At 56.1% G+C, this 17,964-nt stretch overlaps 1 protein-coding gene across 3 annotated transcripts in view; it reads left to right on the top strand.

The window, feature by feature from the left end:
- Positions 1-10,122: 10,122 nt before the first annotated feature.
- The window catches only part of SDK2 (sidekick cell adhesion molecule 2), a 264,805-nt gene continuing 256,963 nt past the window's right edge, over positions 10,123-17,964 (top strand). For 2 of the 3 annotated variants that reach the window (XM_043905642.1, XM_043905643.1), the window contains exon 1: positions 10,123-10,838. In XM_043905642.1, coding sequence (XP_043761577.1) covers positions 10,775-10,838 — 64 coding nt within the window. In that variant the 5' untranslated portion in view covers positions 10,123-10,774. The remainder of the gene's footprint in view (positions 10,839-17,964) is intronic. The other variant, XM_043905644.1, reaches the window with a different exon arrangement.

Here is a 17,964-nt window from a genome sequence, read left to right on the forward strand (position 1 = left end):
ATTCAAGAAATTTGGCAGGAAGAGGCAGTTGAGAAATGGGATGGTAACTGGAAGAGGCAGAAGGGTCAAGGGAAGCTTTTTCACTTTGGGAATACCTGCTTCTATTTAAAGATGTTATGAAAAGACTCCATGAAAGAAGAGAATAAAAAAAACCCGAGCATATCAGAGAGGGACAAGTGCACAAAGGAGGAGGATCCCTTGGGAGCTGGGAAACGTCTGACCGCAGAGAAAAGGGACATCTGATTTCTCAGCCTGGAAAGATGAGACCATGGGCCCAGGGAGAGAGGCGCCGATGAGTGATGCACTCTGGGTGTGCAGCCGCCTTGGTTCCCATCAAACATGAACTGAGAGTGAACTAAAGCAGCACGTCCAACACGTGATGCACATACACGTCACCTAGGGATCTGTCAAAATACACATTCTGATTTAGTATGTCTGGGGTGAGGCCTGAGAATCTGCATTTCCAAGTGGAGCCCTTGTTACTGGTCTGTGCGTGTGTGTGCGTGTGTGTGTGTGTGTGCGTGCCAGGTGTGTCTGACTCTTCCCAACCCTTTGGACTGTAGCCCATCAGGCTCCGCTGTCCGTGGGATTTCCCAGGCAAGGACACTGGAGTGGGTTGCCATTTCCTCCTCCAGAGAATCCTCCCCTGGAGCCATCAAGCCCTCATCTCCTGCGTTGCAGGCTGGTTCTTTACCACTGAGCCATCAGGGAAGATGCTTGGCCTCTGTGTACAATATCCAGCTACTAAGAGTCTTAGGATGGGGGAACAGAGAACCACATGGAACAGAGGAGATGATCAAAAGCATAACAGAAGGAAACGTCCGTGAGCTGAAGGAAGGTCTCCAAAGGAAAGGGCTCACCAAACAGGATGAACGAAACAAGACAATCCAGAGTGGAACAGGACATGCTGGTGAAATTTCAGCACGAGGACCACAAGAAATTCTCTGCACAGATAACCAACAGGTTGTCTGCAAAGCTAGGAGAATAAAACTAGTATCATTGTTTCATCAGAAACGCAGGGGCTCTGATACAGACAGTGTTCTACGGGGAGATTATTCTCAACTTACATCTTAATACACCCAGCCCAACTATCACTCCAAGAGGCTACTCAGATCCAAAGCACAACTTACTCAACAGGGACCTATGGATTTGGTTTCTCATTTCATCTCTCTACCGGCAAAATGGCAACCTGAAACTCAGTAAAAACAAGGCAGTGAAAGAAACAAAGTTCAGATATACCGATCTGATTTCCTTTTTAAAAGAATTATTTATTTTTGTCTGTGCTGAGTCTTGCTGTGCATCGGCTTTCTCTAGCCGTGATGAGCTGGGACTGTTCCTCTTTGGGGTGCATGGGCTTCTCACTGCGGTGGCTTCTCTTGTTTCGGAGCACCGGCTCTTGAGCACAAGTTCAGTAGCTGTGGCATGGAGCACGGGCTTAGCTGCTCCTTGGTGTGGGGGATCTTCCTGGACCAGGAGTTGAACCCAGGCCCCCTGCATTGGCAGGTGGATTCCCAACCACTGGACGACCCGGGAAGTCTTCCTGATCTCATTTCCTGAATTTACCTAGAGGAAGTCAAGAGCTGAATGAGAGAGAGTAAAAAACGAGGGACAGCCATTTAGGGATGAGGGAGAGGTCATGTCATCAAGAGAGGCGAGGAGAGGATGACGGCAGAAACGAGCCAAAGAGGTCCGTCCACTCCTCTGTCGATGGCCGTTTAGGTTGCTTCCATGTCTTGGCTAAGGTAAACAGTGCTGCAATGAATATTAGGGGGTGCGTGTATCTTTTCGAGTTTTCTCCAGATATATGCCCAGGGGTGGGATGCCAGGAAACCATATGGTAACTCTATTTTTAGTTTTTAAAGAAGCCTCCATACTGTTTTCCATGGTGGCTGTATCGCTGTATCAATTTACATTCCCACCAACAGCATAGGAAGGTTCCTTTTCCTCCACACCCTCTCCAGCATTTATTAATGTTATTCCTAGACTTTTTTTGATGGCGGTCATTCTGACCAGGCTGAGGTGATTCCTTGTTGGAGTTTCGATTTGCATTTCACTAACAATGAGTGATGTTTTGGCTGGCCCACTCTTTATATTGTATCAATTCCTACCAGGTGCCATTTTTAGCCAGAGAGAAGACAGAGGTAGGGCGACCACCAGCATACAACCTCCCTGAACTGCTGCCCTCAGATAGCTTCGGACGGGGCCAGGGAGGCAGGCTGAAACCTGGGCCTGCAAGAAGACGATAAGAGCCGAGATGGACACTCTCAGAATCCCCAAATCTAGGACACGTATGGAACTACGCATCATGTTCTTTTCAAGTGAACGTTGGCACATTTTTTCTGTAAAGGGCTAGTTAGCGAATATAGCGGCTTCCCAGTGGCACAGTGGTAAACAATCGGCCTGCAATGCAGGCAACGTGGGTTCGATCCCTGGGTCGGGAAGATCCCCTGGAGGAGGAAATGGCGACCCACTCCAGTATCCTTGCCTGAAGAATCCCATGGACAGAGGAGCCTGGCGGGCTACAGTCCATGAGGTCGCAGAGAGCTGGACACGACTGAGCTACTGAGTACGCACGCATGCAATTTAATATTGAAAATTTGCAATCCATAAAGTCTCTGTCCCAACTATTCAACTCTGCTATTAAACAGTAACTGCAAGGAACCAGAGACAATAGGGAAGTGAATGGGCATGATGGTGCCAATAAAACTTTATTTACAAAAATTGCTGGCAGGTGGGATCTGGCCTGAAGGCTGTAGTTTACCAGCCTGCCCTGGAGCAAAGTCTAGTTCTACTATCTGAAGAAGTAACTGCAGGATTGTTTCAAAATTCTAAGCAATCTGTGGAATGATTTTCATTATGGATTGCATAGTAATGAGAAGCAACCTCATGCCTGAAATCCACACAGCTTTTCAACATAACTAGTTCTATAAAACCTTATTTCTTAGAAATTAAATGAATGAACGTAATTGTATGGGCTTTCCTGGTGGTTGTCAGTAAAGAATCTGCCTGCAATGCAGGAGACCTGGGTTCCATCCCTAGGTGGGGAAGATCCCTTGGAGAAGGGAATAGCAACCCACTCCTGTATTCTTGCCTGGAAAATCCCATGGACAGAGGAGCCTGGCGGATTGCAGTCCATAGTCACAAAGAGTCAGAAGTGGCTTAGCTACTAAACCACCACCACCACATGTGATTGTATAAGTTACAGGCATTAGTTGGAGATTGGGTTAATTTTCAGGCAGTAGTAATGTTTGCTGTAAATACAAATATGGGAAAATACACACTTGAGGTGTAAATAGCCTAATTTGCAAGGTCAGTGGAAGGAAAGACACAGTGATGGAATTGAAAGGCTGTTCACACTTGATATACATTTTCCAGTGGTTTTGAATTCCTTGAATATATATTATCGCTGGGTCTGACTGTGGTTATTTGACATACACAGAGCAAAACTGGTGAAAATCCCTGCCTTTAAGATGCTTATATTCCAGTTGGGAAAGATGGGCAATAAAGATACTAACAAGTATTTAAAATCTAAGGTATATCAGATGGTCATTGTTATTGTTCCACTAAGCCATGTTAAACTCTTTTGCAACCCCAGGGACTATAGCCCTCCAGGCTTCTCTTGGGATTTCCCAGGCAAGAATACCGGAATGGGTTGCCATTTCCTTCTCCAAGAGATCTTCCTGACCCCAGTGAAGGAACCCAAGTCTCCTGATTGGCAGGCAGATTCTTTACCACTAAGACACCTGGGAAGCCCATATCATATGGTCACACGGTGATAGAAGTGCTGAATGAAAGAAAGTCGGAGGAAGCATAGGGCGTGTGTGTGTGTGTGTGTGTGTGCATGTGCACACATGTGTGTATACGTGCATATGTGTGCAGGGCACATGTGCAGGTCATGTCACCCTGCCAACAACTGTGCTGACCAGGGAATGTCTCCCCCTTACCAGTAGTGACTGTTTGTGAGCATCGCCCTCCAGGTGGGTTCCTTTTTCAAAGTGGTTGACTGGCCGGGTACCATTTAAACAGAGACACAGTGAAGGTGGAGGGGGGAGCCCTGCGGACACTGGGAGGACAGGCGTTTCAGGCTCAGGGATGGGCAGGCCCCCGCCTAAGGCAGCCATGCCGTGTGTAGCGTGGCTTCGAAAGAGTCAAGAGGTGAGTGTTCCTGACGCCGACGGTGCCCAATCAAAGGCACTCACCTTTTAGGTTGGGAGAGCTCGCCTTTGATGGCTCTGAAAGGCAGAGTCACAGTTTCCTCCCGTACTAAGCAGATGAAATAAGCCCTGCTCAAGTTCAAGTTCATTGCTCTGTGATTTTGAATGGCCTTAAACGACTCTAAATCCTTGTCTAATTTAAAGATCAATGTCCCGGCCACCCAGAGGCGGGCTTCTCTGTGGTGCTCTACCCTGTATTGTAGACACGTTAAGGACACTCTTGAGGAAAGTCTATGCTGGTTTTGTTCCTGGAACAACCACAAAGTGCACACTTGACCCCAACCCACTTCCTCCTTCCTGGGCCTGCCAGCAGTATGTCTTTATAGCGCCCTCTCCTGTCCAGTGTGAGCACTGCTTCTCCACCAGACGTGACTGCATCTCCCCAACACGCTGAGCCGGGGGCTCAGAATGACTGAAAATGGCCTGGATACAGCAGATGCCTGTGTTTCCTCATGCATTCACTTCCTTCCCCAGCCTAGCCTACATTTAGCAGTTTTATTGTTTAAAAATGCTGTCTCCTGTGGTCTGTTAACCTCCATTCTCTCTGGCTTGCATCTGGCTCCGGACCAGCAGGCCATGTGCGTTTCATTTCTGCACCAGTATTGGTGGGTTTCTCCTCCATCTCTCTGTGTCTCTTTTCCTCCTCTTGGAGGGCATGGAAGATGAAACCCCGGACCATTTAGGTATATTCACAGCCAATCAGATCCTGGGTTTGGGAGACGGGTAGCTACACCCATGGTGCTTCTGGCCTTAGCACAGGAAAGCCAGAGAAGCAGGCTGCCCCCAGCCCAGCCGTGAACATGTGCTATTTTCTTAGGCCCTTTCTCCTAAGAGAGTGACAGTAAGTTATAGCACATAATTGAGGATGGGGTGGATCTTGGGTTAAGGGACTATAGCGGTGTAAACTGTATTCTACCCCAATTTTCAACTTTCACAAATGTGACAATATTTGGAAATGGGGTCTCTTGGAGACATTAATAATTGGGTTTAGATGGGTACATAAGGATGGGACAGCAAAGGCAGGATTGGTGTCCTTATAAGAAGAGGAAGTGGGGGACTTCCCTGACAGCCCAGTGGTAAAGAATTTGTCTTCCGATGCAGAGGATTCAGGTTTGATCCCAGGTTGGGGAACTAGGATCCCACATGTCTCAGAGCAACTAAGCCCATGCGCTGCAACTACTGAGCCTGCATGCCTCAACTAGGGCCCAACACAGCCAAAAATAAATCAACAAATATTTTTTTAAAAGAAAGAGGAAGTGAGCCCGCCCAGAGCTCCTTCCCTTCCTCCAGCCTCCCCCGCCCCCGGCCCCACCAACCCCGTCCCCTCTCTCTCTCACATGAGGACACAGCAAGAAAGCGGCCGTCTACAAGCCGGGAGGTGCGCCTTCCCCAAGAGTTGACTATACCAGCCCCTTGACCTTGGACTTTCCAGCCCGCAGCCTGTGGCATTGGGTTAGGGAAGCCCCAGCTGCCTGAGACAGGACCCCAGAGCATCCCTCTTTTCCGATGGAGACTAATAAACCTCTCCTATCAACTTGACTCCATCCCTTTCTCCGTCCTCAAAACAGAACAAACAAAAAAAAGAATGCCATTAATTATTTACCAGGAGCCGTGTTTCAAGGCAATTAGTTGTCTGAGTTCCCTTCAGGTGGAGCAGAGATGGTTCTGCTGAGGGTCCCTGCTCTGCGGGACTTCTCCCAGATGTGGCCATGGCAACCCCCAGAACAGCAGGGAGTGAGATGCTGTGGAGGGGGGAAGGGGGAAGGAGTGGGGAGGAACTGGGGGGAGAGGGAAGGATGGGTTTGGGAAGTATTTCTGCCCTGAAACCTGTAATTTAAGGACGGCTTCAGGGACTTCCCTGATGGTCCAGTGGTTGAGAATCTGCGCTGCAGCCACAGCGGGGGAGGGTTCAATCCTGGGTTAGGGAAGTAAGATCTCACATGCTGCAAGGTGCTCCCAAAAATAAATAAAAACCATTTCAACCCTAACCCTCTTCTGGTCTCTCTTTCTTCTTCCTTCTAGATGGCCTGTGTTCTAAGTTGCTTAGTTGTGTCCGACTCTTTGCAACCCCATGGCGGTAGCCCACCAGGCTCCTCTGTCCATGGGATTCTCCAGGCGAGAATACTGGAGTGGGTTGCCATGCCCTCCTCCAGGGGATCTTCCCCACCCAGGGATCTAACCCACATCTCTCACGTCTTGCATTGGCAGGCGGGCTCTTTACCACGAGCGCCCCCGGGGAAGCCCTCCTCCTAGATGGAGTCCGGCCTAGGCCTTTTCCCCTCCCCCTGAGGCTCACTCTTCTGCCTCTCCTCCTCAGCAATCTAACCCCTGAAGAGGGCTTCCCTGCTGCCGGCGGCCCCTGGAGCACCTTGGGAAGCAGGGCTGAGGGAGTGGGGACAGGGAGGGGGCCGGGAGAGGGCACACGTGTCTACCTCTGCAGGATCACTGTTGCCCGCCTGGTCCCTGTGGGTGGAGGATTCGCCTGGCCCTGCAAAAGAACACTCTGTTCTCGTTGTTACATTTGAGATAATAGAAAATAGGAAAAAAAAAAAACTATAATAATCTTATTGAGGAGCCGACCCAGCCTACCCTTTGGTTTCCGTGTGTACGACGGGGCAGAAGATGGGCTGGAGGCTGAGGGATGGTGGGGAGGATCTTAGCCTTCTGTGAGATTGAGCAGCTCCATCTGACCGTCCTGGGCTTGGGCTCCCCACTCTTGGCTGGCACACGGTGTGATTCACCTCCCACACCGAGGGCTCCTTGGCCAAGTTCTGCAGTAATGCTCTTGCACGGGCTGGGATGTGTGGGATGGGAGGCTAAGAAAGCGCGGTCCTGTTTGGGGCCCTTGCAAAGGTCTTTCTACAAGAAGGATGACGTTTTGAATGCACAGCATCCATCTGGAATGGGAGAGGGGGCGGGGCCGCGGGGTGACCCCGGCGTTTCCTTCTTGTTTGAAATGAATTGTGCTCATCTCGATGGCTGTGCCCACCCGCCACCTCAAATTTACAGACTCGAATGGACGGGGAGCGCGTCACCAAGAAAGAGCCTTCTGCGGGCCTGCCTGCTCTGGGGATGTAGGGAGGTGGGGTACAAATGCGGGGAAAGCCCCAGATCCTGTCCCGCCGAGCTTTCCAGGAGAGCTGTACCCACAGCTCTCAAATTAAAAGGGGCCAGGGAGGCAGAGGAGAGCCTGGGACAGACACACGGCCCCTCCGGATGGGGTCCCCATTGTAACTGCGCCACTTGCAACCTCTAATTACATCGCTGCTGGCAAGAATGAGGTCATGGTGTCTGCAAGTGACTTTCTCCGTAACTAGCCCCTCTCACTGTGGCAGACTCCCTACTCAGCCTCCTCCTGGGCCAGGGAAACTCTCAGAAGCAAAATCAGTTCCCTTCCTGTCTGTGTGTGTACAGGCCGAGGCGGCAGACAGCCTCAGATGTACGGAGACAAAGGTTTGCTGGGCGGGTACCGTCCTCTTCGCTCTCTAATGAGCGGGCATGCCTGGAGGCTTCCGACAGAAGGAAGCCTCCTCCACCACCAGCTGCCACTGGTTGGTGCCCGGCCCTGGCCTGTGGGGATTAAACTCCCAGAAGAAGGTGCATGGGGCTATGCACAGTTGTGCAACCGTGTCTCTTTTGACAAAGAAATAAACGCTGCTCGGAGCTCCTAGGAGCATCCGGCTCAGACTCCTGGCAGCCGAAGTCTAGGACCGGACACGAGGAAGGTGGCCGTTCGCGTGGATGGGAGCGCCCACTCTCAGAGAACGGAGACACAGCCTTTCTGCAGGTCCTTTGCTGGCTGAGAAGCAGAGGTTCCTGCAAATCCGGCTCTCAGGCCCCCTCTGTGAGCAGAGAGTGTAACAGCATCCTGTGGACAGCTGTTCTCCCGAGGCCTGGGAAGGGCCTGAGCCCTGGGACGGGGCGGTGAGCGCAGGCAGGCGTATGCGAGGCCCCAGCTGGTCATCCCCAAGCAGCCAGCAATGACGCGGCCAGGAAGGCGAAGGAGGGCTGGCCACACCTAGGCCACCTGCCCCTCGAAGCTTCCCCCCCTTCACTCGTCAGCCAGTCAGGACTTCAGCCTGGGATGAAGCACAGGTTTTCACGGCGGTGGTGGGGGTAAGAGTCACGAAACATTGTTTGATTAGGCGATGGAAGCACATAGGTAAAGCAGGCTGGCTTCTCAGCTGCTTTCAGAGGAGGCCCAGGGTTCTTTTTCCCAGGCAGGTGAGACGGGAATATAAAAGTGATAAAAGCTTGGCAGGGCTGTGTCTGCTCCACAGCAATCAGAAAGGATGCCCTCTGGGGTGGAAAGGGCCGCCAGGGAGAGAGAGTACAAAAGCGCGGTGCCCGCAGGTGGAATCTCGGCGGCTCTTTGCTCTCAGCGGAAATACCAAGGGGACAGGGAGACGCCTCGCCGCTCCGCCAGTGCAGCACCAGGAGCACGACAGGGGAATGTTTTCCTTTCTTTTAAAATCAGGAGAAATCGATGAACTTTCAGGTTGAAGAAAATGGTTTCAATATGTAATATTAATATCTTCATCTCTGTGCCAACACAGTCATAACTATTATTTTCAATGTACACAAAGGGGTATTTTCATGGAGGAAGGGGTCCCTGGAAGCAAGGCTGTCTAGGACCCAGGACTGGGTAACTGAGTCCTGGAATCCGTCGCTGGGCGTCTGCCTCCGGAATGCTGGGCTCAGTTCCTGAGTTCAGCTGACTTCTCTGGTCGACCGGGAAGGAAACCTCTAAGCTCCCTTTTTTATAGCTTCTTTCCTAATTTACCGTTCTTCTACTCTTTGCAAGAAGAGCTCAAAAGGAAAAAAAAAAAATTTTTTTTTAAAGAAGAAAGGATGCATATGCCTTGGCACCAACCTCACTTTCTGGGCCATCTGTAAGTCCCCTGCCTCTCTCTTCGTTTTGCTCTCCGCCCTGAGCGGTTCCAGACTTTTGAAAGCCTGACCTGGGAAGGGCAAACTGAAATCAACCAGTTGACCGAACCCCTGTTCCTGGCTCCCCCTTCACCCGTGTTACTCATCGTCCGGGAAGGGTGTCGGGGTTCCCGGCTGGGGAGAGAGGTCGAATGAGGCCTCTGAGATGGGGGTATCGGTTCGAGGCTGGAAGGGAAGGCTGGGCAAGAGACCCCAGGGGCTCTGGGCGCATCCCGCCCGGCTAAGGTTCCAGGTTGCCACTGCTGCCCTCCGGCGGGTCCCGGAGACGCTGGACGCCCGCGGCCGCGCAAACGGCTCGCGTTTCCGCGGGGCTCGCTCCCGGGCCTGGCTCGGGGCCGCCGCCGCCGCCCCCCTTCCCCGCGCGCAGGCTGCTCTCCAGTCGCGGCCACGGGGTAGCGCTCGGCCCCCCTCGCCGCGTCTCCGCCTCCGCCTCCGCCGCGCTCGTCCCCGGCTCGCGCTGCCCCCGCAGCTCCCGCTCGGCGCAGGCAGGAGCGGCTCTCCGGACGCCGAGCCCGGGAAGCCGAGGGCGGCGGGTTCGGCCAGCAAGCGGCCGACGCGGGCGGCGGCGGCGGCGGCGGCGCGGCCGAGGTGCTGGGGAGGGCGCGGCGGCGGCCGCTGCTTCTCCGGCCCGGGCGGTCGGCGCGCGCCGGGCGTCCGAGTAGGCGCCGCGCCCCCGGAGCCGGGGCCGCCCTCCGGGCTCTCCGCGCGTCTCGCCGAGAGCTCCGGCCGGGGCGCGGCGGAGGGCAGAGCCGCCAAGCTCCAGCCTCGCGCCGGCAGGAGCCTCCGCGCCTGGGCGCCGGCCACCAGGCGGGATCGCCGAGCCCAGCAGCCGTCCCCGCCGCCCCGCAGCCGGCGCGGACATGGGCGCGCGGGGCGGCGCGCCGGGCCGCGGGACCCGCAAAGTTTGCTAGCCCGCTGGGCGCGGAGCCGAGGGCGCGCCCGGGCCAGGCGTCCCCAGAGGGACCGAGAGTCCCCGGACTGGACGCCGGGGCGGTGGAGCCAAGAGGGTTGGCTCGGCCTCGCCAGATGCCGGCTGCAAAGTTAGAGGGAAGAAAACTTCAGCTCCAGGGAGGTTCGGACCGCTACGCTCACCGCGCCCCCCGAACCCCGCGCCCCTGAAAGAAGCCCCGCAGCCGCCTCCACCGCCGCGCTCGCCTCCCGCCTGGCCCCGGGGGCCCGGCGCCCGGATCGGCGGTGACTGCGTCCGCGCCGAGCACCCAACCAGGGGGCGGGGAGGGGGCGGGGGGCGGGCAACGTGGCCACCGGAGGAAGTTTCCCGAAGTTGTCGGTTTATTCCGGAGACCGGCCCGCGACCCGGCCGGATCGCCGAGGCGGCCCTGCGCGGGAGGAGAAGTAGGAGTTGGGGTACTCAGGGGGGAGGCGCCCCGAGACCCAGAGCGGCCTCTCCTCCGTCTCCTTGCTCGCCTGTCGCCTTCTCTGCGCGCCACCGGGGATCGGACTTGGACTGAAGAGGAGGAGGAACGGTCGGGGTCGCCAGCGCTCCCCCTCCCGGGTGGATACCGCTCCGGGTCGGAGCCGCGGGGGACCGAACCCCACCAGGATTATAAACAGTACGGAAGAGAGCCCCTCCGAAAACAAGGCTGGCCACCATGTGGGAACTGCTCCTCTGGACGCTGGTGGCCCTGCACCGGATCCGCGCGACTGGAGCCCAAGGTATGGGGGGTCACCCCCACGTGGGGCGGGGGAGAGGGGGCGGGGGGCGGGAGCCCGCTGGGCTCACGACGGCCTCCGGGACCCCGGTCTTGGCCGGGGCAGAGCCCTCTCCCGGGAGTTTCAGGGTCCGTTCCCCGAGTTTGGGGGCTCTTTTTCGGGGATGGGGCGGTCTTGTTGAGACTTGTGGCTTCCGAATGAGGGAAGGTGGGGGTCCGTGCTGGGAGGCGTCGCTCGTGGAGGCTGAGAAGAGCCTTAGAGCATTTGGCGGGGGGGGGGGGGGGGGGGGCGCTACCCACCCCGCCCGCTGCGAGCGCCCTCGGGCTGGCGTGGGAGGGGCGGCCCTTCCTTGGGGGGCTCAGCGCCCGGCGGCACCCAGCGGCTCAGGCGGCTCCCGGGTCCCCGCTCGTAGTCCGCGGGGACGGGCAAAGCCCCGCCGGGCACGCGCTGGCCACCCCAGGCGGCAGGGCGGCTGAAAAGAGCCGGAGCAGAGTGCGGGGTGCGGGCTTGGGCGCTGCGGGAGGGCAGTTGCGGGGCCTGCACGTCCCGGAGCCCGCGCCCGGCTGCAGGCCGGCCGCTGGGGCCGAGGGTGCTTCGGGGTGCGCGCCGGAGCCGACGTCGCGAGCGTAGCCCGGGACCCACCGGGGGGCGGTGCCCTGGGCGGTCTGAGGCCGTCTCCCCTCCCGCCCTCCCCAGACACACACTCAGCATCCTGCCTCTGCCGCCCGGTTGTGTCTGCAGCCGCCGCTCTGACCTGTAGCTGCCGGGAGCGGCCTCCGGGTGGAGAAGGGCCGGCGGCTTTGGGGGTGGGGCTGTCAGGGCCGGGGAGGAGGCGTGATCCGCCCTGCCCACCTCTGGAGGGCGGGTACCCAGGCAACCCCGAGCCCGCCCGCAGGTCCCCGCGGGGGAGGGCGGCTGCGCCCGTGCTTCTTGCCTTTAGTGTTGGCGGATCCAGACCGCGGTGCCGGCGGTGTCCGAGCGGCGCCTGCTGGGGGCGGAGAAAGGCGAAGCCTGGACTGAGCTCAGGACTCCCTTCCCGGGCTTGGCCTTGCCTCTTACACGCTCCGGAGGAAATCTGGACCTGCCGCTGGGGGTACGGGGCGGGGTGGGCGGGGGCTTCCGGTCTAAGAAGTCTGCAACCTCGAAAGGGCCTCACCCCATCTCTGGGGTCCCAGAACCGCAGGGAAGAAGGGACCCCTCAGGCCCCCAGCGTCAGGCGCTCCAGAGAGCTGAGATCAAAGAGATTAAAAATAATCAGCCCCCAATCACAGGGTTTAGGGGAGGATTTTACAGCGTAATTTATGTTAAAGCACTTAGAAATTTTGTAATGGGGCCCTGCAAATGTAGGGTAATAAAAGTTATTATTATTTTTACGACCATAGTAAAATCTCCCAGCAGGCAGGGACTTCAGAGGCTGTCTTGTTCTAGTGGCCATTTAACAGATGGGAAGACTGAGGTCTGGGACCTTAGGTGACTCGCCCAAGCTACTGGGGGCAGGAGTCAGAACCCAGACCAGGTGAGTTCTCCGCCCCTCTCCCCCTTCAGCGAGGACCATATGCAGCAGAGCTGGCCCCTAGGACAGGGTCCTCCTTCTGAGGGCCGGGGGAGGATGGTGAGGCGGACAGAACAGGAACGGGTCAGTGTGCCCTAGGACACGTCCCAGCTCTGCTCTGAGATGCCAGTGGGGTTATCAGCTGAAAGCCAGGACACAGGGAGGACTCATCTGGATGCTTCCAACTTAATTACTGCACAGACTACAGCAACCCCATGGTGTCCCTGGGCAGCTGGCTCCCTAGATCTTGTCCCACCCAGGACCAGGCTTGTCAGGAGTCCCCAGGGCGCCTGAAGCCTCTGCCTGCATGTCGCTGAGTCGTTTCCACGTCCCACCTCCACACCTGGCCCAGCCCCACCTGAGGCCAAGCGCCCTCGCATCTGCCCTGCTGAAGGCCAGGCCGCCTTCTGTCCCCATGCTTCAGACGGGAGGGGCTCGCCCGTCAGAGGCAGTAAAGGTCTCTGATTGATTCACTCCCTCTCCAGCGTCTCTTGTTTGCTACCCGCCTGAGTGTGGCTGCCCAGGTCCCCTGCCACACCGTTTGTGCTCTCTGGCTCCGAGAGAGTGTTTCCAGCCTCCACCGGGTCCTCTGGGCAGTGGGCCGTATGGAGCATTGTGGGGAAACCTGCTCTCAGCCCAGGTCTGGGGGCTCTGTTGCCTCGTGTGTCGGGTTGGGAGGGTCAGGCATGCAGCTCCAGCTTCTTACCTGCTCTGGGGTTCAGAATGGAGTTTCTCCTTTGCCTCTCTTCTCCATGCCGTTAACCCTTTGGGGGTAGTTGCCTGGAGAATCCCCACGGAAAGAGGAGCCTGGCGGGCTGCAGTCCATGGAGTTGCAGACTCGGACGCGACTGAGCCACTAAGTACATCAAAAGCCACTGGCCCTGCCTGTCACTTTTGAGCCCGTGAACCCCGTTCTTCAGTCGTGGTACAGAGAGGGGAGCCGAGCAGTCTTCCTCTCTGGGGACAAACCTCACATTGGCCGGTGCCAGACTTTATCTCCACTGAGCCTAGTTGTTTTTTCCAGGTCCTGGCAACGTTACCTGTTTATACCGAAAGCTACCATTTGACCATTTCCCCTGAAACTCTGTCACAAGGGTCCCATGTATTTCCCAAACTAAGTGCTGTGATGTGTAAAAAGAGCTGAGTCCATAAGAGGGAAGCAGGTATCCAGGGGGCGCCCAGCAAGAGCCTGGTACACAGAAGGTGCTTCTTCTTGTTGCTGCCATTTAGTCTGACTCTTTTTCGGCCCCACGGACTGAGGCCGGCCAGGTTTTGTCCACGGGATTCTCCAGGCAAGAATACTGGAGTAGGTTGCCATTTCTTCCTCCAGGAGATCTTCCTGACCCGGGGATTGAACCCACATCTCCTGCGTTAAAGATGGGTTCTTTACCACTGAGTCACCTGGAAAGCCCTAGAAGGTGCTTAGTAAAGGGTGATTGTCACTGTTGTTATCATGATTGTTTTTACTCTAAGCCGAGGGATCACGAGGAGTGGGTTCCTGGCCACCCACTGAAAAGGCCTTGTACGCCCTTCCCTCACCCAGGACCCTTCCTTGACTCCGCTCTGTGACTCCTGGCGGCCCTCTGGCAGTGCTGGTCCGGACTCCCAGACTCTCGCATTGGAGGGTGGGTGCATCTTAAGCGCCTGGCAAGATGTCTCACGTGCCTCAAAGACTTGACCACTGCTACTGGAACATCCCGGGGAGGCCCAGAGGCTGGAAGCTGCAGCCCAGCCAGCTGGCCCAGAAGGTTCACAGAGGGGAGTCTGAGCTGAGGGAACCAGGCAGTGGGAGGACCGGGAGGTCCAGCAGCCCTGGAGGCTCCTGGAGGCTCCGGAGGGAGAAAGTTTAGTGCTGGGAGGTAATCACAATGAAAGCCCAACAGCACTCAAGGGAACGGGATGAAAGTTTAATTACATGGTGTGGCTAAGCTGTAATTATTAATTACTGACAGCAAAAAATAACTTATTGATCAGGGCTCCTTACTAATTACCACGAGGCCGAGTGGCGTGCTTGCCTGGGGCTCAGCTGACGCGTGTCAGGAGGCCCACGTGACAGTGGGCCCGGTGTGGGGCGGGGAGTGTTCCCCTCCTTCCCTCCTCCCAGGGCCAGAACCGTGGCTCTCCGCCCCACACACCCCTCGCCCTCGCCCTCTGCACCCCCAGGCTTCGGCGGGGCAGTCTGGAGCATTTCTAGCTGTGGTTTGATGAGCGACACAGTTTGGTGCTTTGTCTTGGCCAGAGAAGCCTCGCCCCCGCCTGGGATGGACAGACTCAGGACCCCCACCCAGAGAACCGGGTCGTGCTGGCAGCCTGATACCTGCCTCCGAAACTCTCCCTTTCATGCATTTGTACAGCAAATATTTATCGACCGCCTCTCCTTTATGTCCTCTGCTGGAAGGCCAAAGTAGGGGCCAGCAACCTTGTTCCATCAAGAAAGGGAGGCTGGGAAAGAGGCCAAGTCCTTTACAGCCGTTCTCTGTTTAAACAGTGCCTGAAGGGCCGACTTTAAAATAATGTGTTAAACTGCATATTGGTATGCATTCGATCTTGTACCACGGAACACAGTTGGGCTGTAAGCTAAACAGTAATAGAGAGTGAATTTGTTCTTCGTCCTTGGGACTTTGGTGGATCAGTTCGTTTGACTTGAAACACGAGAAATCTTCCAGTGCTGTCCCCACCGTGTCCCCAGACCTGGGACAGCACTGATCTCTACTTGCATACCCCTGGCAACGGGGGACTCACTACATTACAAAACAAGCCGGTTGTTAGACAGCTGTGCTTTCTGTTGGTGCTCTTTCCTGGGGCTGGTTTTCCTCGCCCGCCCTCGAAGGAATCCTCTGACTGGAGCCTCCCACTTTCCTTGCCCTCCTCCCCACCCCCTCTGACTCCGGGCCCCTTAGGGAGTTGGAAAACTGAGTTGGAATTGACGCTGGGTGTTAGGGTGCTGCCTGTGGGGTCTCCACCCTGGCCCCGCCTGGAGCGTGTTGCCGCAGACGGCCCTGAGGCTGGGGGAATGAGTCATCATAAATTTGGGGCCTCGGGATGCCAATAGCAACAAGTGGGCCAGCGGCGGCCCCGCCGCCTGTAATGGAAAGGAAAACGAGCCTGGTTGCTGAGACATCATGGCCTTTCTTCAGCTTCACACCCGCTCCTGTCCGCTGGGGGCGGAAGGCGGGGCCGGTGAGCCAGGCTGGTGAGCTGGGCTGAGCAAGAGACCCCACCCCTGGCGCTGCTCAGGGTCCCGGGGCAAAGCGAGGCAGGGGCTGCCCAGCTTGTCTCATCCGGTCCCTGAGCCAGGGGTATAGTTTCACGTGCAGCAAAGTGGTTCAGTTACACGTATACATGTATCTATTCTTTTTCAAACTCCTTTCCCATCTAGGTTGTTACCTAATATTGAGCAGAGTTCCCTGTGCTATACAGTAGGTCCTTGTTGGTTATCTTTTTTTTTTTTTTTTTAAGTCTTTCTTGAATTTGTTACAACATTGAGTCTGGGTCTTTCTTTTTTTTTTTGAGTTCTGGTTTTTTGGCCATGAAGCATGTGGGATCTTAGCTCTCTGACCGGGAATCAAACCTGCATCCCCTGCCTAAGAAGGTGAATTCTTAACCCCTGAACCAGTAGGGAGATCCCGGTTATCCATTTTAAATATAGCAGTGTGTACATGTCCATCGGGAACAGTGTTTCTCTTGAGCCAGGAGCCTGTGCTCAGACTTCCTCACCCCTCTTCCCAGCTTTTCCCACCTCTGGCCCTGTAGGTAAAGCGGCCTCTAGCATCCTGTCCTCGGGGTTGGGTCCTTGCTGAATCCCTGTCATCCAAACTCCATCTTTCTATGGGGAGGAAATTGGCAGGACTGGTAGGAGGCTTGGGTAATGCCCATCCAGGCGTGGAGGCACCTTTTGAAATACATGAGAGGGGAAGACTTGCATCTGCAATTAAATGCTCTATTCGGGCTCACTTCCCCTTGCAGCCCATTGGCCAGAGCTGATCACATGGGCCCCAGGGTGGCCCTTTCCAGGCAAGGGAGCTGGGGAGTGCAGGCTTCCCTGTGCTGGAAAGAGAGCGTCTCAGCGCACACTGGGGATGCCAAGCCTTCCTCAGAACCGCAGGGGCGATGCTGGTCTCCAGAAGGGCGTTTGGTACAGAGGAGCCACTTAACCCGAGACAGGGCCATCCCTCAGGCGCCCCCGAGCCGCCCCAGCCCCTGCTGTTTCTTCCCTGCCTTTGAGTTTTTTTCCCTTATGCTGTTGAGAGGTGTTATGTAGAGTGGCCAGTGGCTTGGAACTGGGCCAGCCTGGGTTCCAGCTCTGCCACTTCGGGTTAGTCTCTGCCACTTTGCGTTCCATCACTTAGACGCCCAAGCCCCGTTGGCTTGTTTGTAATACAAGGAGAAGTAAATGAGATAACACAAGCAGAGCACTCAGCATGGAGCCTGACACATCACAGGCACTTAATAAGCTAATTTAACTGTGTTTGCACTTCTGTGTTTGCCCTGCCGAAGGGTCTTCAGACTGGATCTCAGGTTGCATTTTGTTTCCAGGTTCTCCCCCCGTGTTATCTTTCCTCCGTATTTCTCCCGTCTTCCTCTTGCTTCGCTTTCGCTTGCTTCTTCACCAGAGTAGAGCGATTTGGCTGCTCCTTCCCATCCTAGGTGGGGCATGGCGCAGCGGTAAAGAATCCGCCTGCCAATGCAGGAGACGTGGATTCAATCCCTGGGTGGGGAAGATCCCCTGGTGTAGGAAGTGGCACCCCACTCCAATATTCTTGCCTGGGAAATCCCATGGACAGAGGAGCCTGGCGGGTTACAGTCCATGGGGTTGCAAAGAGACGAACACGCCTGAGACCCTGAGTACACCCCGTCCTGGGGATGTCCAGAGGGGAAGCCAGCTCACATGTGGCGTCTGTTTCTCCACATCAGGTGCGTTCCAATCCTTGCCTGCCTCCGCCCTGCTTCACCTCCAGTGTGTGGGTAAACTGAGTCTCCCAGCGATTACCTGCCCAAGGCCCCACAGCTGGCAACTCAGGATTTGAACCTAGGGCTCTGCGGGGCGTCTTTCCACTCCCCGGGCTGGCCTGTGCGTCCACAGTCTCCTTCACTGACGTCTTCCCAATGAGAGGTGCCAGGCCCCTGGTGCTATTGGCAGGCAAGGTCTGGTCCTGGGGCGGGCATGGAGTTTGGAAATCGCCCTGGGAGTTCCTCCTCCTGCTCCTGAACCCCTTCCTGGCTCTCACCTCTGCCCTGGTTCTGTCAGCTGGCAGAACGTGAGTCCTCAGGAGGGCAGCCCCTTCCTCCCTCACCTCCTCTCCTGCTTTTCCCTGGCCTCCCTCTTGGGGGAGGACCTGCAGATGTTGGGGGAGTCTCCTGAGGGGTCCTTGGGCAGTGTTCATGACTGGTTGCCCTGTGGCTGAGCTTTACAGAGTCTTCTAAGCTGAACGGGGGTGGAGGAGAGAAGCAATTAAAGTTTGATCCATTTAGGAAGCTATTAGTGACCCAGAGGGGTGATGAAATTTTGATGATGTGATAATCCGAACAGGAGGAAATATTACTGGCCGCAGTGCAACCCATTTGGGGAGTCCAGCT

This window comes from Cervus elaphus, chromosome 5 (assembly GCF_910594005.1).
Source record: "Cervus elaphus chromosome 5, mCerEla1.1, whole genome shotgun sequence".
Lineage (NCBI taxonomy): Eukaryota > Metazoa > Chordata > Mammalia > Artiodactyla > Cervidae > Cervus > Cervus elaphus.